This window comes from Sorex fumeus, unplaced genomic scaffold, assembly GCF_029834395.1.
Source record: "Sorex fumeus unplaced genomic scaffold, SorFum_2.1 ptg000122l, whole genome shotgun sequence".
Lineage (NCBI taxonomy): Eukaryota > Metazoa > Chordata > Mammalia > Eulipotyphla > Soricidae > Sorex > Sorex fumeus.
Genome location: NW_026606179.1, coordinates 38,470,001 through 38,490,783, shown reverse-complemented (window position 1 = coordinate 38,490,783; position 20,783 = coordinate 38,470,001). Strand labels below are relative to the sequence as shown.

General features: G+C 61.1%; 1 protein-coding gene across 2 annotated transcripts in view; it reads right to left on the bottom strand.

Annotated features, from left to right (window-relative positions):
- Positions 1 to 20,783, bottom strand: part of GNAO1 (G protein subunit alpha o1) — a 150,259-nt gene that overhangs the window by 9,895 nt on the left and 119,581 nt on the right. Inside the window, exons 4-7 of one of the 2 annotated variants that reach the window (XM_056136433.1) lie at positions 8,965 to 9,125; positions 4,467 to 4,595; positions 3,878 to 4,007; positions 719 to 872 (exon numbers count right to left, since the gene is read on the bottom strand). In XM_056136433.1, the coding sequence (XP_055992408.1) occupies positions 719 to 872; positions 3,878 to 4,007; positions 4,467 to 4,595; positions 8,965 to 9,125 (574 nt within the window). The remainder of the gene's footprint in view (positions 1 to 718; positions 873 to 3,877; positions 4,008 to 4,466; positions 4,596 to 8,964; positions 9,126 to 20,783) is intronic. The other variant, XM_056136431.1, reaches the window with a different exon arrangement.

The following is a 20,783-nucleotide window of genomic DNA, read 5'->3' as shown; positions in this document are numbered from 1 at the left end:
GGGGCAGGGAAAGTGTAGAAGGGGGCTCGTACCTTCCTACCTTCCCTGGCGGGGTAGGGGGGCTACCTTTGGAGATCCTCCCATTGTGACCTTGGGAGGGCCCAGGGGCTGTGGACACTCGGATGGGACGGTGGGCAGCCCAGTACCCGGACAGGATGGCTGCAGCCCATGGTGGGGGGTGGGGTGTTCAGCAGACCAGAGGCTGGGTGTGGCCGAGCACAAGCGGGGGGGGGGGGGTCTCAGCTCCTTTCCAACTCTAGGCAGGAAGAAGGGGTGAGTCCCTGGGGCCTCAGGGCACAGCCCAGAGAGGCGCTGCAGACCCCCAGGATGGCCTGGAGAAGGTCGGCTGCAGGGCTGAGGCCTGACATGGGACAGGGGCAGAGAGTGAGGTGGACACTGGCACAGCCCGCTCTTAAGGGCCCCCCGGACCCCTGCTGCCCAACTACTCTCCATTCTCGGGGCAGAGGAGGGGGTCCCGGAAAGCCATGGTCTCTGGCTCCCTCTTCCACTCCCCACATGGACAGAGCTGGCCTGTAGTCTGCAAGGAGGTGGGGGGACCACATCTCCGGGACCCCTCAGCCTGCACCACGGTGGGAGGTATGAGCCCCAGCAGCTGGCAGCCCACTCTGTGCTGGGCCCCCTCGCACGGCCCAAAAAGTCCCTGGCCAGGTGGCCTGGCCTGTGCGGGTTTCCTGCTGGACCCTGCAGCCCCGGCTACCTGCATACTCGGGGAAGCAGAGGGTGAGCGGTGACGTGAGGATCTTCTCCTGGAAGATGTCCTTCTTGTTGAGGAACAGGATGATGGACGTGTCCGTGAACCACTTGTTGTTGCAGATGCTGTCGAAGAGCTTCAGGGACTCGTGCATGCGGTTCTGCAACAGAGTGGGGGGGGGGGGGGGGGGTCGTGAGGGCCAACCAAGCCCCGAGACTCTGACCCCCCACGACCGCCACTCAGCGGGACAAGCAGAGGCCGCCCACGGGGATGCAGCCTCAGGACCCTCGGGACAGCAGGTGTCCTTCCCTGCTTCATTCCACACACAGGCAGGAGTGGGGTGGGGTGGGGGAAGTAGGGTTGGGGTGGGGGGTTAGACTGCCCCCAGTCTCGACCTTGAGAGGGGCTGAGCCCCAGGCGGGCGGCGGGGCAGCATGGTCTCGGGAAAGCCCCCCCCCCCCCCAGCTGGTGGCGAAAACATGCACCATGCATTCGAGGTCGGGCCCCACAGGGTGGAATGGGGGGCAGTGGTCATGCAGTCTGCTCTTCCGAGGCTCATGGGGCCTTGTCAGCGAGGGGGGTGGGGGGATCAGAGACAGGGGAGGGGGGCACGCATTCCGTTGGGAAACATTAACCGAGGACTAATGGAGCCTCGAATTAATTCTGAGTTGGAAGCAGACACCAGTGGGGGGTGGTGGTCTGGGGGTGAGCTTGCTGCGGCCTTGCCGAGGGAGGGGCATGGGGCTGGCTTGGGGGTGGGGCTGGTTTCTCCATCAGGGGGCCAGATCTCCCAGGGATGAGAGCCAGCAAACCAGATCGAAAGAGAGGAAGGATTCAAACCCAATGAAATGGAAAAAAAAAAAAAAGGCCGGAAGCAGAAGAGAGAGAGAGGGAAAAAAAAATTGCTTCACCTGGCGCCGGGTCACAGAAAGGGTTATGGGGGTCCGGAGGTACTCTGGCCGGACAAAAGCCAGGCGGCGGGGAGCGTAGGGGGGTGGGCAGGCTCACACAGCAAAGTCACCCACTGCTTTCAACTCTCAGCGGACGCCTGGACGGGAAGGGAGCTGGCATCGTACCTGCCCGGCTTGGAGGGTCCCTGGACTTGGCCTTGGTTTGGCCAGAGGAGGCCCTGCAGGTGGTGGTGACGGTGGTGGAGGTGGAGAAGCTGTGGCCGGTGGGGGCCGAGGGCTGCGGGAGCCCTGAGCCCGCGGGCCGTGGGCAGGCTGAGGCCCCGGGGGTTGGGGAAATCTGTCACGGACAGGGTGGCGGGCCAGTGGGTGGAAGGCCGCAAGCTCTGGGGCTCCCAGCCCGGTTGCAGAGGCTTCCTCTGGGCTCCCGTGTCCTGGGTCGCCTCCACCCTCGCCCTCGGCCAGGAGGGATCCGCAGGGCTGCTCGGCGAGGCGGGCAGGGGTCATGGACGCTCTCAGCAGGCTCCAAGTCCGACCTCCAGGCCCCGCGTCTGTGTCCGAGCACTAATCCTTGAGCTCCGGCTGACGGGTCTACAGCCCAGCGTTGGCGGAGGGGAGCATTGGTGACGGTCCAAGCAGCCGGGACCCTGCCACACGCAGGGAGTGAGGCCAGGCATGGTGGCGGCTGCATCAGGTTCTGCAGTGTCCCAGGCATGGAGCACGTCCACTTCGTTGTTGTCCAGCCTCAGTCCCCTGCTTCCGCTGCAGCGAGTCCTGCCGACATGTGACGCTGCGCCCCCTTCCCCGGGCGCTGCTCTTCCTGGGCTGGCAGCCGGTGCAGCCCCCGCCCCCCGCAAGCTAAGGAGACCAGCGGGCTTCTGCAGGTCTCTCTGGGGCAGCCCTCGGAAGCAGGGTGGGAGAGCAAAGAGCACAGGGGGCCGGCCAGGAAGCCCCCCTGCTCCCCGTTGCACTCTGCTCCCTGCACCCCCCGAGGCTCAGGCTGATCAGAGGGGGGGGACGAGACCCCCAGCACGCGGAGCACGGCCTGAACTGTGACGTGAGCATGAGCTCGGGTACCTGGCCGGCCTGGGGCATGCCTCAGACCCTCCGCCCTGTCCCCTCCTCTCCTCCTGCTCCCGGGGTCCTGGGGGAGAAGAGACGAGGAGGGTGGGCATGCCCTAGGTCAGGGCCAGATGTGCTGGGCTGCCTCAGGGCAGGGATACTTCATAGGGGATTCGGTCAGGAGCGGGTCCAGGAGAACAACGATGGTGTGGACGCAGAGCGAGGGACCCCTCCTGGGACAGGAGGGCTGCAGGGGGGGGGTCTGCTGAACCCCAACTCAGGTCAGCCACGGCGGGATGGGGGGTGGACACTGCACGAGATGCGAGGCCGGACCCCTCGCCGTCCCCACTGTCCCCAGCCCCCCAGGACGGCGGCGCCTTCTCCCCCTCACACAGCACCTTCCCCCCATACCCATGCCCAGGCCAGTCACAACGCAACGTGATGTTGTAGATTGAGAGAGAGGAGAGAGGAGAGAGGAGAGAGGAGAGGAGAGAGGAGAGAGGAGAGAGAGAGAGAGAGAGAGAGCGAGAGCGAGAGAGCATCCTACCTCCTCACCCCACAAAGCACCTCGCTGGCTCTGAGGGGCCAGGGCTGAGGGTGTGACCCCACAGCCTGGGAGGCACCAAACCCCCATCTCCAGCCACCCAGGGCTTGGGGGGGCGGCACCATGCTTGGCTTCCCTGCTCCCAGATCCCTACCTCCCCCGCCCCATCCTGGACGATCACCAACGACATTACAACCACCAACTCGGCGCGAGACAGTCCAGCCCCCTTGGACCCTCGTGGGCCTGCCCTGTGCGCCCTGGGGCAAGGCCCTGAGAAAGGCAGACCCCTGCTCTAGGTAACCATGCCCCACACTGGCTAGCAGAGACCCCCAAATACAGCCTGGGGGAGTGGGGGGACCGGACACCATGCCCGATCCTGTCCTGCTCACCGCAGCCCCCCACGTCCCGGCGCACACTCAGACAGGGGGTCTCTCTGAGCACCCACACTTTCTCCCGCGGGTGCAGGCTCGCTGGAGGCCTCTCCGCTTCCTCCTAGGAGCCCCTGGATCTGGTCCTGGCTGGACAGCCCCTACCCGGGCCCCCCAATTACGACGATGATGACGACGACGACCATACAGGCGCCCCTCAGAGAGTCTCCTGATGCCCTCCGCCTCCCCCGATCCCAGCCGGCCGGGCCCCTGGCTCACTCACCGTGGTCTCGTCTTCATGGAGCACCTGGTCATAGCCACTGAGGGCGACGCAGAAGATGATGGCCGTGACGTCCTCGAAGCAGTGGATCCATTTCTTCCGCTCAGACCTTTGGCCCCCAACGTCAAACAGCCTTTGGGGAGAAAGGGGGGGCTGGGAGTCAGGAGGGGGGGCGAGAGATGCCCTTGGGCAGCCTGCGGGGCAGAGCGGGGGTGGGGAGGAAAGGATCTCCCCAGGAGCTGGAGCCCTAGGGAGTGGCGGGAACATGGGTTGGGGTGGGGATGTGGCAGCCTGCCGGGCTCAGTCCCTGGCCAGCCCCTCTGAGACACGCAGAGACTGCGCTGCACTGCTCTTGGGGATAGCCGGGCCCGTGGAGGTCTTGGCTGGTCCCTCGGCCCATGCAGCTCAGTTGAACTGGGTCTCAGAGACCATGGGGCCTCCATCCTCACCCCTCCAGACCCCCGCTGCTCCTGTCTCCAGATGCCCCTGACTCCCTTCCCTCCCCCTCTCTAGACCACCCTGGGCACCCCCCACCCCTGCTTCCTAGGGGGGTGGGGGGGAAGACAGGTGAGCGTCCCCTGCCAGGCCCCACCTGAAGTGAAGGTTCTTGAAGGTGAAGTGGGTCTCGACGATGCCCGTGGTCTTGACCCGGGTCCGGAGGATGTCCTGCTCAGTGGGCTGGTAGTCGGCTGCCCCAATCCGGTCCAGGCTGTCCAGGTAGCTGGGAAGGGGGACAGAAGGGGGGGCTGTGGAACGGGAGCCCAGCGGCAGGTGTGGGCGGAGCTGGGAGAGGGTGAGGAGCCTCATCCGTTTGTCTGTCCATCCATCATTCCCTCCTTCCATAACTACAGCCGGCCCCGGGTCCTCAGGGGCTCCTCCGGGCTCCACGCTCAGGGACGACGTGTCGTGGATGACACCAGCCACCTGCACTGTCCCCCAGCCCCTCCCGAGTCCTCTCTCTGTGTGACCAAGCCACGTCCTCTGGGGCGGGGGGGGGGGGGGGAAACGCACCATCTCCGGGGGTAGGAAGGCCACTCCATGAGGATTCCCTACAGCCACCAGAACGCAGCCCCAGGGCTTGGAGCCAGGAGCCCCTGCTTAGCCTGCCCAGCCCCCTTCTCTGAGTGTGCCCGGGGCACGTGGGCATCTCTCCATGGGACACCCGTGGGTGCGGGGCACACACGGGCTGTGCAGCCGATGGTGGCTGTGTCCCGGGTCTTGGGCACTGGGGCTCTTTCCTGGGGGCATCAGAGGAGCCGCTGCGTAGCCCTTGCCCCGGCTGGACACTCGGGAGGGCAGAGGGTGGAGGCGTGTTGGAACCCAAGTGGGGTCTGGCCAGGAGAGCAGGGGTGGGGGCAAGCGCCAGGCCGCCTAAGGGTGGGGGCACGATGTGCAAGGAGCTTGAGCCTGGGGGTGGCAGGGGACCCCAGTGAGTGTCCCTGGCTGGGGGCTGGACTTCAAGGGCGTGGGCCCAGGGGTGTGCTGGCAGGGGCTCCTGGGATAGCCACCTCCCCCAGAAACGGGGCCCCTAGCAGGGAGAGAGAGAGAGAGAGAGAGAGAGAGAGAGAGAGAGAGAGAGAGAGAGAGAGGAGAGGAAGAGGGAGAGAGAGGAAGAGGAAGAGAGACAGAGAAAGAGAGGATGAGAAAGAGAGAGGAAAGGAAGAGGGAGAGAGAAAGAGAGGGAGAGAGAGAAAGAGAGAAGAGAGGAAGAGAGAAAGAGAGGGAGGGAGAGAAAGAGAGGAGAGGAAGAGAGAGAGAAAGAGAAAGAGAAAGAGGGAGAGAGAAAGAGGGAGAGAGAGAAAGAGAGAGAAGAGGAAGAGGGAGAGAGAGAAAGAGAAAGAGAGAGAAGGAGGGAGAGAGGGGGAGAGACCACCAAAGAGGTCAGAACGAGGGGCCGCAGAGAACACAGCGGGCAGGGCTAGGTTTGATCCTCAGCATCCCCTATGGTCCACCAGGAGTGATCCCTGAGCACAGTCAGGCGTGGCCCAAAAGTCAAAGAAGGAAAAGTCAATAATGGCAGCCGGCCCAGGGGGTGGAGCTAGGACGAGTGTGGGGCAGAGCCTGTGCTCAGGAGGGCCCTGCCCAGCCAGAGAAGGAAGGAGGCGCCAGGGCTGTGGCCCTTCACCTAGGCCCCCCAGAGATGTGAGGTGCTGCTGGCCTGTGGAACAGACGCCCACCCGCCCTCCCCAGCCTCGTAGAGGCTTTAAGCGATTCCCACCCCTACCCACGAGTTGTCTCCAGCTGGTCAGGGGGATGAGGAGCCTCTCTGGTCTCGATCCCCAATCTCAGGGGGCAGCTGTTTCAGATCCACAACCTAAGAACCCCCGTCTCCGAGCTGATGCTCCCCCCCCCGCCCCCGCACATGAGAAATGCTGCCAGGAACGCTGGGCATCTTGGAAGGGCGCCACCCACCACCCGCCCCCTCATCACCCACCATTCACCCAGTCAAGCCCCCACCACCCACCCACCCAGCCACTGTTCCAGTGAACAAGTCAGCAGTCCCTGCTCTGTGCTTGTGTGTGCACCTGTGAAAGAGAGAGAGAGGGGAAGAGGGAGAGAGAGAGAGAGGAGAGGAAAGAGAGGAGAGAGACAGAGCGAGGAGTAGGAAGAGGAGAGAGGAGAAAGAGGCAGGGGGTATATGTGGCTATATGGACGTGAAAGAGGGAAAACACAGCGTGTGTGTGTGTGTGTGTGCGAGAGAGAGAGAGAGAGAGAGAGAGAGAGAGAGAGAGAGAGAGAGAGAGAGAGGGAGGGGTTAGAAGGGTAGAGAGAGGGAGGGAGGGAGCGAGAGCAAGGGAGTGAAAGTGATAGAGGAGTAGAGGGAGGGGGAGAGAGTGAAAAAGGAGAGGGAGAAGAGAGAGAGAGAGAGAGAGAGGGAGGGAGGGAGGGAGGGAGGGGGGAGGAGGGGAGGGAGAGAGCGTGAGCAGCCTGCACAGTTGATGTTCTCAGCTTGCTTGTGAGAAGTTGGCAAATACTGAGCCAAGTTTCTTATTTAAAAACCACAAAGGTAACCACCGGAAGAACTAAAAATAATCCTGCAACTAGCAGAAAGGTGGAGGTGGGAGCGGAGAGAGGTGGAAGGAAGGAGGAAGGAAGGAAGGAAGGAAGGAAGGAAGGAAGGAAGGAAGGAAGGAAGGAAGGAAGGGAGGGAGGGAGGGAGAGCGAGAGCCCTCTGGGGCGGGTTGGGGGCGGGGGAGGGCAGGGTCTCTGGGTGTGCAGTGACCAGGGCACAGAGGATGAGGGAAGAGCCCTCTCCTCTGCTGGGGAAGCCCCCTCCCCCGTAGTCCTTTGCTAATCCTCCACCCCGAAGCCCCCTCCTGCAAGGAGCCGCCTCCAGACACCTGGAATAGTCTCGCCACAGCTCGAGGTCAAAGGACTTTTGGGTCATACCAAATCAGTGCTCAGGGATCATTCTTGGAGGGGCTCAGGGGACCATAAGCCGTGCCAAGGCGCAAACCAAGGTTTGGCTACATGCTAGACAAGTGCCCCTGGGCTCGCTCTCTCTCTCTCTCTCTCTCTCTCTCTCTCTCTCTCTCTCTCTCTCTCTCTCTCTCTCCCCACCCACTCTGGCCCTTCTTTAAAAAAATTTTTTTTGGGGGGACAGAGTGATACCACAGTGGGCAGGGTGTTTGTCTTGCACGCAGCCGACCTGGGTTTGATTCCCAGCATCCCATATGGTCCCCTGAGCACCACCAGGGGTAACTCCTGAGTGCAGAGCCAGGAGTAACCCCTGTGCATCGCCGGGTGTGACCCAAAAAGCAAAAAAAAATTTTATTATTTTTTGGGGGGAGGGGGCGACACCCAACAGTGCTCCAGGCTTACTCCTGGCTCTGCATTCAGGAATTACTCCTGGCAGTGCTCAGGGGACCATATGGGAAATTAGGGCTTGAACCCGGGTCAGCTGTGCAAAGCTGCCTGCCCTGGCTCCACTTCTGCATTTTAGCTAATGTTATTATTAGGTGTGGGGGCCACATCCGGTGATGTTCTGCACTCAGGAATGACTCCTGGTGGGTTTGTGTGTGGGGGGGACCATACGGGATGCCAGGGGTGGACCCCCCAGTGAGCAGCGTGAGAGGAGCGCGCCCTGCCTGTATTGGGTCACTGCCGTCCCGTGGACTATCATCTTCATATAAACTCTCCCTGAAAATGCTCCCTGTATCACCTGCCTGCACCCCAGGGCAGGGAGAGGCTTCGGCGGGAACCAAAGTCCCAGAAGACAAGATGGAATCCATCACGTGCCCAGAGAAGGCCCTGGCACGGACCCTCATCTACGCCCTGGGCCCAGGCCATCAGGGAGACCCCTACAAGGCCCACTGGGCAGACATGAGCTGTGGCCAAGTGGGGTCCCGTGTCCAAGCCGGGGTACGGCACCCTTCCCCCTCCTTCTGGGCTCGCTCCCCTCCACCCCATCACCTGTTCTAAGTCATAGTAGTGCCCCCGGGTGGGGGGGCAGATAGTCAAACCTTGAGCAGGGGAGGGTTTCCTCACCCTGCAAAGAGTAAAACCCTCACTTCAGCCTGGGAACCTGGAGCGGAGCAGTCTGGAAACTGGGGTGAGGGATCAAGTCAGTCGGTACACAGAAGGGGGACTCAGGGGGGCTGGCACAGGCATCTGCAGACTGTTGTCTCCTCCCCCTCCTCCTTTCCCCCTCTCTCCTCTCTCTCTTCCTCCCTCTCCTCTCACCAACACACCTCTCCCTCTCCCCTCTTTCTCCTCTTTTTCCCTCTCTTCTGTCTCTCTTTCCCCTTTTCTTCCCTCTCCTCCTCTCTCTCTCCTCTCTTCCTCTCCTCTTCTCTTCTCTCTCTCTCTCTCTCTCTCTCTCTCTCTCTCTCTCTCTCTCTCTCTCTCTCTCTCTCCCCCCTCCACAGCCCCACTTGGGCCCCAGTTCCTCACTGGTAACAGTATAAAAAAAAAAAAGAAAGTTTCCCGTTTTCTTTAAAATCCAACCAAAGGGTCCTGGGCAAGTTATCTGCTTGCTGTGAGGTCCTTGCACTGGCGCTGTCAGGAGTTTTTTGGCCACAGCAGCAGCAGCGTGGCTGAGGGCGGGGGTGGGGGGTTCCCTGTGCAGGGGCAGGGGCTGGGACACTCACTATTTGGCAGAGTCGTTGAGCTGATACTCCCGGGAGCGGCTGAAGCACTCCTGGATGCCCGAGTCCCCCCAGAGCCGCACCATGGCCGACAGCAGCTCGGGGGAGAAGGGCTCCGTGTCCTCCATCCGGCTCACCACGTCACACACCATCTTGGCGTCCGCCTGTGAGGAGAAAGAGAGAAGGAGGTCAGAGGGTGACCGAGGCCTGGGGAGGGGTGGGGGGACCCTGTGGGGTGCTGGGGATGGAAGCCAGGCTGGCGCCCTCCCAGTTGTGTCCACCCTCCCAGCTGTGTCCGGCTCCAGCCAGAAATGGGCTGTGTGACGGGGGGAGGTGGGGGAGTTGGTGGGTGGCCACAGGGCAGTGGGACCTCGTCATCATTATGATCTTTTGTTTGGGGGTCGCGCCCAGCAGTACTCAGGGCTCACTCCAGGCCCTGCACTCAGGAATTACTTTTGGCGGTACTCAGAGAAATATATGGGATGCCGGGCATCGAACCCCGGTTGGCTGCGTGCAAGACAAATGCTCTCCCCACTGTGCTATTGCTCCGGCCCTGGCAGCCAGAGTTAGCCCCAGTTTTTTTTTTTTTTTTTTTTTTTTTTCCGTTTTGGGTCACACCTGGCGATGCTCAGGGCTTACTCCTGGCTCTGCACTCAGGAATTACTCCTGGCGGTGCTCAGGGGACCGTATAGGATGCTGGGAATCAAACCTGGATTGGCCGCGTGCAAGGCAAACGCCCTACCCGATGTGCTATCGCTCCAGCCCCTAGCTCCATTTTTTGAGGGGACCCCGAGGGTCTTTCCTGGTGATGCTCAGTGGTCAGCTCTGTGCTATGTGTGCTAGGGCCTGAGGTGAGCTACAGACCAGCAGGGCCAACACCCCTCCCCCCCACCACCGGCAGTGCTGGGAGGCCACCAGGGCTGGGGGTGGGGGGAACCAGTAGTGTCAGGTACAAAACCTGGCTTGAGTGTGCCCCAGCCCCGCCTCACAGGTAGGGAAACTGAGGCAGGCACTCGCCAATGCCCACCGGTGGTGGAGGCAGAGCCGGGGTCACTGGACCCTGCAGTCACGTGTGGACCGATCGGGGCTCCAGCACGGACCCACCCTGTGATCCAGCCTTGTTCTCGCTCCTGGACGGGAGGACAGGGGAGCTGGGGCCCCTTCCTGCTGGGGGTGGGGGGTGTCTCCTGCAGAGGGAGTGCAAGCCCTGCCTTTCGACTGTGAGTGCCCCTAAGGAGGAACCGGCCAGACAGGGCTCAGACCCCCGCCCTCCAGTGTCGGCCCATGGGGAAGCAGATCCAGGGGCTGGTGGCCGAGGGACGGGGCAGGGGGGCGTCCCTGGTGGGTCCTCCTGAGCAGGGCAGTCTGTGGTAGCACTTCCGGGACACCTGCTGTGCCCACCAGTTGCGTTTCCCATCCTGGGTGGGCACTGGAGGCATCAACCTGGGAGTGAGTGCGGTGCCCCAGGCACCCCCGTCTCTCTGAGCTCGGGACCCTCGGCACTTAGGGTGGGGCCGCCAGAGATGGGTCAAGGGGCTTGGGGCTTTCCTGCGGTGTGTGGCCGACCAGGGTTTGGATCCCCAGCACCGTAGCTGGTCCCCGGAGCACCTCCGGGGGTCTCTCCTGAGCAGAGTCAGGCGTGTCCCCACCCCCACCCCACCCCGGAACCAAACAGAACTGGGGTCTTTCAGGATGATGCCGCCCCAGCTAAGTGCTTTCAGCCGTCAGCCTGGGAGACAGCCAGGCCCAGGAAGCATGCTGGGGGCCCGGGCTCTGCAGGTGTCCTTTGGGGGGGAGGGTGCTGGGTTGGGGGGACACACAGGAGGGAGGCGGCACCCCCAGAAACTGGCCGCCAGCAGATCCCAACAAAAGGGCTGCGGGGGCCAGCGCTCGGTGGACACTTGCCCAGAAACAAGCGGCCAGTAAGTAGCTATTTCTGCGTCAGCCTGTCTGCAAGGGGGGGGCAGGGGGCGGGGGTGCAGGAGGTTCTGGCTCTGTCCCAGCCCTGACACCTGGCCCCGGCAGGGGGGAGGGGGGAGCCACCACTGGACAGATGGGGTCAAGCCAGGGCCCTTATCCCCCGGGGACAGTGGCCCTCAAGACCCTAGCCCTGGGCCTGGGGATACCTGCAGGCTCTGCACCCGAACCCCAGGGCAGCCACCTGGTGCTGGGGGCTGCAGGCCGGAGGAGGGGCTCCGAGCAGACACTGAGCCCTGCGGGTGCCCTGGGAGAACCCCCTTCCCCGCCTTGTGCCAATGCCTGCATCCGTCGCCCTGATTCTCCCAGCGGTGCCTCTGCTGCCCCGTGTGGGTGCGTGTGTGCATGTGTGTACACGCGTGTGAGTATGCATGTGTGTTAGTGCGTACATGTGTGTGCTTGTGCATGTGTGCATACAAGCATACACATGTATGGGCGTGCCTGTGTACACGTGAGTTTGTGAGTATGTGTGCGCGCTCATGTGTGTGCATGAATACACGCGAGTACATGCATGTGTGCACATATGCATGAGTGTGTTATGTGTCCACATGTGCATGTGTGCATGTGTGAGTGCATGTGCATGCATGTGTGTACATGTGAGTACATGTATGTGTGTGCACGTGTGCTTGTTATGTGTGCGTGCATGTGTGAGTGCGACCTGGCTCTGTGCCCAGACTGTTAGGCCCTTCGCGCCCTGGCAAAGCTCCCTCTGTCCTGCTGAGCCCCTGTTCCGAGGCATCAGCACTGACGACTCAGCTGAGAGCTGCCCCTGGGGACAGTGGGGACACTCCCATAGCGTCCCCCCACCCTCCCCTTCCCAATCTGCTCCCACAGCGCACACCCAGAGGTACTTGGGGATAGAATGGGGCCGCCCCCAGCCCCTGACCAACCTGCAAGTGATCCACCTCCTTCTCCACCCAACCCCATGGCAAAGTCACCTCCTCAGGGAAGCCCTCCCTCCATGGCCCCAGGCAGAGTTCCCACAGTGCGAGGGGTGGGTTCCAGAGTTTCCACCGTGCGTGAGCTTCGTGGCCCCTGACAGCAGGCCGGGCCCCAGTTTCTCCCTCCTGTCCCCCAACAACCCGGGTCTCATCACGTCATCAGTGCAGTGTCGGAGGCAGATAGAGGGACTGAAGGTCAGAGGGGAGGTGACCTGTTCTGGGTCGCCAGCCCCTGGCCAGCCTCAATGAGTGGGCACTGGAGAGGGAGGGATGGGAGGGTGAGATGCAAGACTCAGGCTTGGGGGCAGGGGGCAGGGCCCTGTCAGCTCACCCTGGAGACCCATGCTGCTGCCTGGTGGGCTCAGGTACCAGGTGCGAGTTAGTGGTGGACATAGGTCTGTGCCCACCCCACCCCATCTGCCTCAGCGAACAGCGAGGGTTGAACAGAGAATCCAGATTTATCAAATGAGACCAACAACCAGCCCTGGGACATTTATAGAAACTCTTATAAGAGAGAGACTCTCAAAGGGGAATGCAGAGCCATCAACCAGAGCCAGCAGAGTTGACAGAGGACTGAGTCACACACATGACAGCACCTGGACCCAGCCGCACCTGAAGCCACGAGCGCCCCCTGGACGCCCGGTCACTCGCATTGACCAAGTCCCTCAATTCTTAATCTCGGTGAGCATCTAGTCTCATCTGGGTGGTTTGCCTTTTAGTCCCCCTCGCTCCGGGTTAGTCCTATCCAAGTCCTGCTCTGCAGAGGCCGACACCTGCCACACCTCCTCCAGGAAGACCTCCTCCCCACACCCTCAGGGCAGACCACTGCTCAGTTCCCTCTTCTCTTCTCTGAATGGTGCCCAGCCTGCACTCCATCCCCTGTGTGTGAGGGTGGAGGCCACACACAGACTCCAGAGGCCCCACTCCAGGGCACTGGGGGGCTTGGAGGCCGCTGGAAGGCCCAGCTGGTCACTGGCACACGTGCTCGGCTCTGGCCAGTGCGGTGGTTTCAGGACGTCCGTGGTGTGGACATCCTGGCCCTAAAGGCTCTGATTACACTTTGCAGAGGTTTGGGGCCCGGCACCCCTCTACTGGGACCCGGGGCGAGGCGAGCGGGCCCTGCCCAGTGGACTCCCTGCCCCACTGTTCTGAGGCCCAGCTGTAGGGGAGGGGCAGGGTGAGCAGATGGCTGCTGCTTCCCCAGAGCACAGGTGGGGTGTGGGAGTCTGGAGGCTCCTCTGCCCTCCATCTCGTCTACCAGAAGTCTCTGCATCTTTTGGGGAGTATGGTCTCAGGGACCCTGGGGTGCCCACAGTGCTCCCCGCAGCCCTCCTAGGGCTCAGCCCTCCACCCTGTAGGACTGAGATTGAGGAGGTCCAATACCCTCACCTGAGTGAAAGGCCCACAGTCCCCTCCTTGTCCTCAGGTGAGCTATAGGGGGAGGGGGTCTGTCCCGAGAGCAAAGGGGCTCAGCATGGGGATGGCAACGGGGTGTGTGTGTGTGTAGTGGGGGGGAGGCTACTATGTGCTGCCCCAGCTTCCAGAGCCTGCAGGGGTGGGGGGTGAGGGGCAGAGGAGGCTGCTTGGCTGGGTTTAGTCCTGGCATTGCGGGGAGCCCAGGACGGGGTGGGGTAGGTGTGTGTGTGTGTGTGTGTGTGTGTGTGTGTGTGTGTGTGTGTGTTGTCCACACCCAGCAGCATTCAGGACTTACTCCTGCCTCTGCTACATGGATCCATTCTGGCAGGCTTGGGGGGTCCTCTGGGGTGCCGGGGATCGAACTCTGGGTCAGCCGGGTGCAAGGCCAGCGCCCTCCCCGCTAGACTATCAATCACCCTGGTCCTCTGTGGGCATCTAGAGGTACGTCCCAGACAGGCATTTCTGAGGGTTCCCCCAGGCAAAAGGCCGTTCTGTTTTAGAAACGTTGACGACATCCAGTGATGCTGAGGGCTTACTCCTGGCTTTGTGCTCAGGGGTCATTTGTGGCAGAGCTTGGGGGAGTGGACCCAGGTGAAGGTGAGACGCCGGCAAGGCAGGCCTGTGGGGCCAGGTTACAGAGGCCCCAGGGAGCAGGAGGAGGGACTCTCTGCCCATCCCTGCCTGGTGCCGCCTGTTCGGTGCCTGGGTCTCCATCACTGTGGTCACAGCTGGTCACAGCTGCTCTAGGGGGTGGCGGGCGTCCCTGTGACAGTCTGCATGTCCCGGTAAGCATCTGAAGCCGAGGGGTGGGTGGCAGAGGGCCCTGGGTTTGGGGCATGTCTCCCCATGGGCTGCCTTGGTTGTGGGGTCTAGGGGTGGGCTGATGGCCAGGACTTCATGCCACAAAGCCAAGTGCTAGCCGTGGGGCTTTGCTCCTGGGGCGGCCTGGGAATCAGCACCTAGGCCCAGGTGGCAATCGGGGGACATTCTCAGAAGTGGACACACAACTCCGAGGCTGTGTTGGGGCCTAGCCCCTCCCCCCCCCCCGCCCCCGGGCCCTCCTGGTACCTCTCCTGCACTTCTCCTGCCTTGCCTTCCTCAGAGAAGGGGAGAGGTGCCCCATGGAAGCTGGCTGGCAGCGGTACCCGCACCCCAGACCCCCCTCCGGACTAACCTCTTGTCCAGCAGGGCTGCCTCAAGCCCTCCCACTCCTGCAGAGTGGAGGCGCTACGGCGGGCCATGCTGGGGACCTCCCTCGCAGAGGACAGGGTCGGGAGCGAGCAGGGCCCCCGGTGCCCCCTCCCAGGCCCCGTGGCCCCCCGACCTCTCCTCCTTGGCTCCACAACCTCTCCCCACCCCTCCACCCTGGCCTCTCTGAGCCACCTTCTCCCTCCGCTCCCACCCTGTGGGCCCGTGCAGGGTTCCCACGTGCCCACTCTCCCTGGCTCCGCAGCCCCCTCCTCCCGCTCCGACCTCTCTGTGCCGCCTTCTCCCCCCTCCAACCCCCCCCCCCCGGCTCCCACCCTGCGGGGCGGCTTCTGGCGCTGCGGCGGGCGCGGGCTGTGCCCCAGCTCGGCTCATACAGAGCCCTGCAAATGTTAGTTATTACAAGCAGAGATGAGATCCCTCAGACACAAACAACAAGCTGCCAGGAAATAAGCCCGCTTTGTGCAAGACTTTTCAGGCAAGTGTGATCATCTTGATAACAATAATCACAGTAATTATAATAATAACCCCTTCCATCGGAGGCCCGCGCTGGGGACCAGCTCAGAGGCTCCATCTCTGCTGCATCTTTGAGGCCAAAAGGACGGGTGAGGGTGCGCATGTATAGACACAAGCACAGGCACCCTGAGCGAAGCGTGCAAATGGAGACACACAAACCTCCCTCGACACGCCTGTGCATGGACATGCGAACACACACACACACACACACACACACACACACACACACACACACACACACACACAGACTCCCCACCCTGCACACTGTAGTTCTCCCAGATACCACCAGGGGGCAGGAGTGCACAGACCAACAGGCCAGGATTGCAGGCAAGGCAGGTGGAGCCCAAGGGACCAGCAAGGGCAGGGCCCCACCCACTGGACAGGCTGTCCTTGGGCTTCCTTTAGGGGAAGGGGCAGAAGTACCCCAGCTCCTGGAGGCCCTGCCTGGGCAATGGAGGGCCAGCAGGCAGGATGCTCTGCCCCCTGAGCCCTGCCCCGCCTCTCTGGCTGGTCCTTGGAACAGTGGGGCAGGAACCTGGGAGAGGGGTGGGTAACGTCCCCCCCTCCCCGGGGACAGGGGCTGGGGCACTGCTCCCAGGCGGTGGCTCTGGGGTGGCAGGGGGTGGGGCGTATACCCCAGGGGCGTTTTAGACCTTTGTGGGGGTGTTTTTGTAAGAGGAAATAAGTGTTTGCTTTAGGCGGTTAGGATTTGGGGGACAGGTATGTTCAGGGCTCTCCTTTTTCTCTGTCTGGGCTTGGTTGGGAGTCTTGGCAAGGTCTATCTGTGCCTCACTCAGAGCTGGGGGCCCTCTCTGGTCTACCTCTGGCCTGAGGGGAAGAAAGCTTCCTCATTTTCAAAAAAGACACGGCAGCAGAATAAAGGATTTGATACAGCCTCTAACACCTTGTCTCCTTTAAAACTGCCTATTCCTACCCACCCACCAACCCATCCTTCCACCAACACTCATGGACCTTCCCACCCACCACCCATCCATCACCCATCACCATCATTGACCCATCCAGCACCCATCCATCAATCCAACCACCCTTCCACCAACCTGTCCATATATCCATCTATACCAATCTCCCTCCCTCCATCCCTCCCTCTCTCTCTCCACCCATCTACCCACCCACCCTGTACCACTGTCAGGAAATCAATCAAACAGGATGCTCATCTACCCATCCATCTACACAGCTGTGCCTGTGCCCTACCTGGGACACCTATTAACCATGATACCTGTCCATTGGGCTGTCCATCTAGGAACCCATCATCCAAAAGGCATCATTCATCCACCCATCATCCAAAAGGCATCATTCATCCACCCATCATCTATCCATCCATTATCCATCCATCCATCCATCCATCCATCCATCCATCCATCCATCCCTGTACCCACCAAGGCCACCTACTAAACCTGAATCTTCTGCCCCCTCAGCCGCCCCCCATGGTGTCATCTACCCACCAGCCACCCTTGTGGATCCAGTTCTCCTGCACCTACCCACCACCCCTCTACTTCTCTGCCTCTCCCAAGCACCCGTTACTCCTTAGTGACTCATGGCTGCTGCCCTTCCTTCCATCCATCCATCCAGCCGCCCACCGCTCACCATGTACTCATTCATTCCTCTACACCCACGACCACGTGGGCTCCTGGATTCCACGCCATTCATGCCGCAGACTGCTGGGACTTGACCCTCCCTCCCCCTGCCGGCCACAGTCTTGGCCTGGAGCTGTATTAACATCTGCCCTGGGCTAGGTTGGCAGCTCCAGCCTTGGTTCTTTCTTCAGGGGGTTGTGGGGGGCAGAGGAGGGACCCTTGAAGGGAGGGGGAGGCTGTTTTTCGAAGACTCCCCCTTCCTGAAGGACTGCAGCCTTTCTAAACCCAAAGCCCTAGACTCCCCTCAAAAGCCCCCAGATTGCTCAGAAAAAGTCCTCACTCCCCAGCCCCTTACTGGCTCGCTCTCTATCTTCAAGAAATGGGATTTTGGGGGACTGGAGCAATAGCACAGCAGGTAGGGTGTTTGTCTTGCACGTGGCCGACCTGGGTTCAATTCCCAGCATCCCTATGGTCCCCTGAACACTGCCAGGAGGAATTCCTGAGTGCATGAGCCAGCAATCACCCCTGTGCATCTCCGGGTGTGACCCAAAAAGCAAAAAAAGGGGGGTCTTGGGACAGAAGAGGTAGTACCCTGGGTAAGTTGTTGGCCTTTCATACAGCCGTCTGGAGTTTGAGTCCCAGGACACCATACAGTCCCATGAGCTCGCCAGGAGTGAGTCCTGAGCACCACCAGGTATGACCCCCCCTTTCCCCACTGAAAAAACAACAACAACAACCTAAAGCCAAATGAACAAAAATAAGAAGATGGTCTGGTGGGGTGACAGTGTCCAAGTCCCCGCGGCCCTGCCACTGGTTTGCACATGGATTTGCACCTGAATGCTCCCACCTGGGGCTGTCTGGAGCTCTGACACCCAGTGTGTGCCCTGTTGGCACGAGAGCCAGTGCTGGCCTGCAAACGCGCTGCGGCCACGGCCACGGCTCCGGCTAGCGGCGGGAGCAGGGTCATGGCCAAGGTGTGGAGGCAGGAGTGGGGCCTGACATGGTGGGGGGACATGGTGGGAGGCTCAACTGTGCTGCGGGCCTGAGACCTGGCCCGGGTGCTAGTCCTCCCTGAGAAGGGGGTTTCGGGGGGAAGGACGACGGTGGCCCTAAGCCGAACTGGGAAGCATGGGGCCTGGGGGTGCCTGCATGGTGGGGACAGAGAGGGAAGCCTGGCCCAAGCTCGTCGGAGCCCACGGCCACCTTGCTTGCCCTGCAGTCTGAATGGACACGGGCAGCTCTGGGTGGGGGTCGCACAGAGGAACAGCAGCTCCAAGTGTGGGGGCTGGGACCCCGCTCTCATCTTGTCTCCTGCGTCCTAGGCTGCAGGTCCCCTCGGGAGCGAGCCTGCCTCCCTGCTCGCTCTCTCTTTCTCTCTCTCTCTCTCTCTCTCTCTCTCACACACACACACACACATACACACACACACAGCCCTCTCTGTGGCCTGTGGCATGTGGGCAGCAGTCCATGGGCAGCACTTAGCGCTGGCCCCTGAGCGTCAGACTGAGGTGGGTGTGCAATGGGAAGGGGCTGCCTCTGGGAGGGGGGGCTATCCTAGACCCCCCACAGGGAGGTGCTAACATCCCCAAGGAGCCATAACTAGGGGATACCCTCGGCCCTGGTGCCCGCTGTGCCAACAGCCACGCCCTTGGGGCAGCTTATGTGATGCACAACGATGAGGAAACAGGGGTCTCGGGCTTCTAGGTTTGTGCCATGGAAGGGTGTGTGCCCCACCCCCCACCTCCCACTCTGGTGCTGCGAGCCAAGGCCATCCATGGGGCCCCTCTGTCACACATTCTTTGTCCCAGACACACTTTGACTGGCAAGTGCAACAGGCAACCGAAATCCTCATCTGGGGCTTTGGCAGGAACTTTCTAAAAATGAACCCAGGGAACCTGTTCTTTTGTTTTGTTTGGGGGCCACAGCCGGCCATGCTCAGGGTTTACTCCTGGCTCTGCACGCAGGGGTCACTCCTGGTGGGGTTTGGGGTGCTGGGTCGGGTTGAGCCTGGGTTGGCTGTGGGCAAGGTAAGTGTCCTGTCCACTGTACTACCTCTCCAACCTCAGGACACCTAGCTTTTTCTTTTCTGTTTTGTATTTTTTGGGGGGGTCGAATCCAGGCTGGCTGCATGCAAGGCAAACGCCCTACCCACTGAACTACTGATCTGTACCCAGGAGACTATCATTTTAAGGAAAAGACAAACATGTTTGTTATCCAAGTGAAAAAAGAGAGTTTGGGATATGATATGGCTCATCAGTAAAGCTTATATGCCTGAGACCCGGGTTTGATTTCCGGGAGGAAGGAGGAAGAGAGGGAGGAAGGAAGGAAGGAGGGAGGGAGGGAGGGAGGGAGGAAGAAAGGAAGGAAGGAAGGAGGGAAGGAGGCAGGGAGGGAGGGAGGGAGGGAGGGAGGAAGGAAGGAAGGAAGGAAGGAAGGAAGGAAGGAAGGAAGGAAGGAGGAACTTTTTTTCTGTTTGTTTTTGAGCTATACTTTGGGATGCTCAGGGTCAACTCTGGTGCTCGGGGCACTGTATGGGATGCTGGGGATTGAGCCCAGGTAGGTCAGCGACATGCGAGGCAAGCACCCTCCCCACTGTACTCTCGCTCTGGTCCCAGATTCAGCTTTCATAGGAGTAAACAGAATTTGGGAAAACGTGTACTGACAACTGTAACCCTCAGGGCCTCCCAGCATCTACAAGTCTTGCCGGTGGGGTCAGTTACGGAGGTTCTTGTCAACTGTGAGTTTTGGACACAGCGTACTGGAACGTGCCACATCTGGAAGACCTGTGTGACTCCAGAGCATTTTCCAAGGGGCAGAAATGATCTTCAAGATCATTTGAGCACCAGGGCTGGGGAGACCGTGAGCGTTGGGGGGCGCTGACCTTCTATGTGGCTGACCCACATTCACTTCTTTTGGGGGCTTAGGGGAGTAAGCTTGGGGGCCGTGCCTGGCGGTGCTCAGGGCTTCTTCAGGTTCAGGTCCGGGGGGTTGCTCAGGGTGATGCTGGCCTCCACCTGCACAGCTGACAGGAAGCCCTCGGAGCTGTCCCCCGGCCCCTCAACCGTCTGAGGAGCAGGATGCCGAGTGTTCCTTCAGTGACCATCTGCCAAGTGGACTTCCACAGGGCAGGGCCACTGAGTGTCCCTGCCAGCTGCCACCTGCGGGCTCCCTGTCACTGTGCTTTGGCTCGCGTTGCTCGGGGCTCTGCCTGTGACATCTCCCGGCTGCCCTGGGCAGGGCTGCTTGGTGGCTGGCCCAGCCCACGGGGACTCTCCCGCCTAGGCTTCCCAGCCCCCGCCTCCCCGGGGGAGCGGCCTGTGAGGGTCTGGGTGTCCATTCTCACACTGTCCAGCTGTAACGTGTCGTGGTCCCTTTTAAGGAATGTCATTGGCAAGTCTACCTCTTCCTGCCCCAAGGCCCACTCTCTCGGCCTCTGAAGGCACCGAGGGACACATGGCAGATGTTTCACATGGAATAAGGTCCAGCTTCTCAGTGACTTCCTGCCTGGACTATGTCTTAAGAAGGTGCTCAGGGCCTACCTGGTTTCCTCCATCAGTCCTTTCTAGGAGGTTCTCTGAGTCTGCCCTTCCACACTGGCGTCGGGTCCATTCAGTTAGGCGCCTTTTGGCTGTGGCTACCCTGTGTCCTGGCACCCTTTCTTGAAGTGACCCATGAGTGTTTTTTTGTTGTTGGGGGGGGGGGGGTCACAGACAGTGGTGCTTGGGCACTGACTTCTGGCTCTGTGCTCAGGGATCACTCCTGGTGGGCTTGGGGGACCATAGGAGGTGGCGGGAATTGAACCTGGGTCACACTACCCACTGTACTATCTCTCTTGGACCCTACTATAGGATTTTTAAAAATTATTTATTTTTTTGCTTTTTGGGTCACACCAGGCGACGCACAGGGGTCACTCCTAGCTCTGCACTCAGGAGTTACTCCTGGCGGTGCTCAGGGGACCACATGGAATGTTGGGAATCAAACCCGGGTCGGCCGTGGGTCGACCTACCTGCTGTGCTATCGCTCCAGCCCCCTACTACAGGATTTTAAAAATAGGAGCCATGCCTGGTAATGCTCGGGGGTGCCAGACGGCATGGAGGTGGAGCACCGAGCCTTGGACCTGCCTCACAAACGCTCCATCCCGTGAGCCTTCCTCTTGGCCCTGACTATAGAT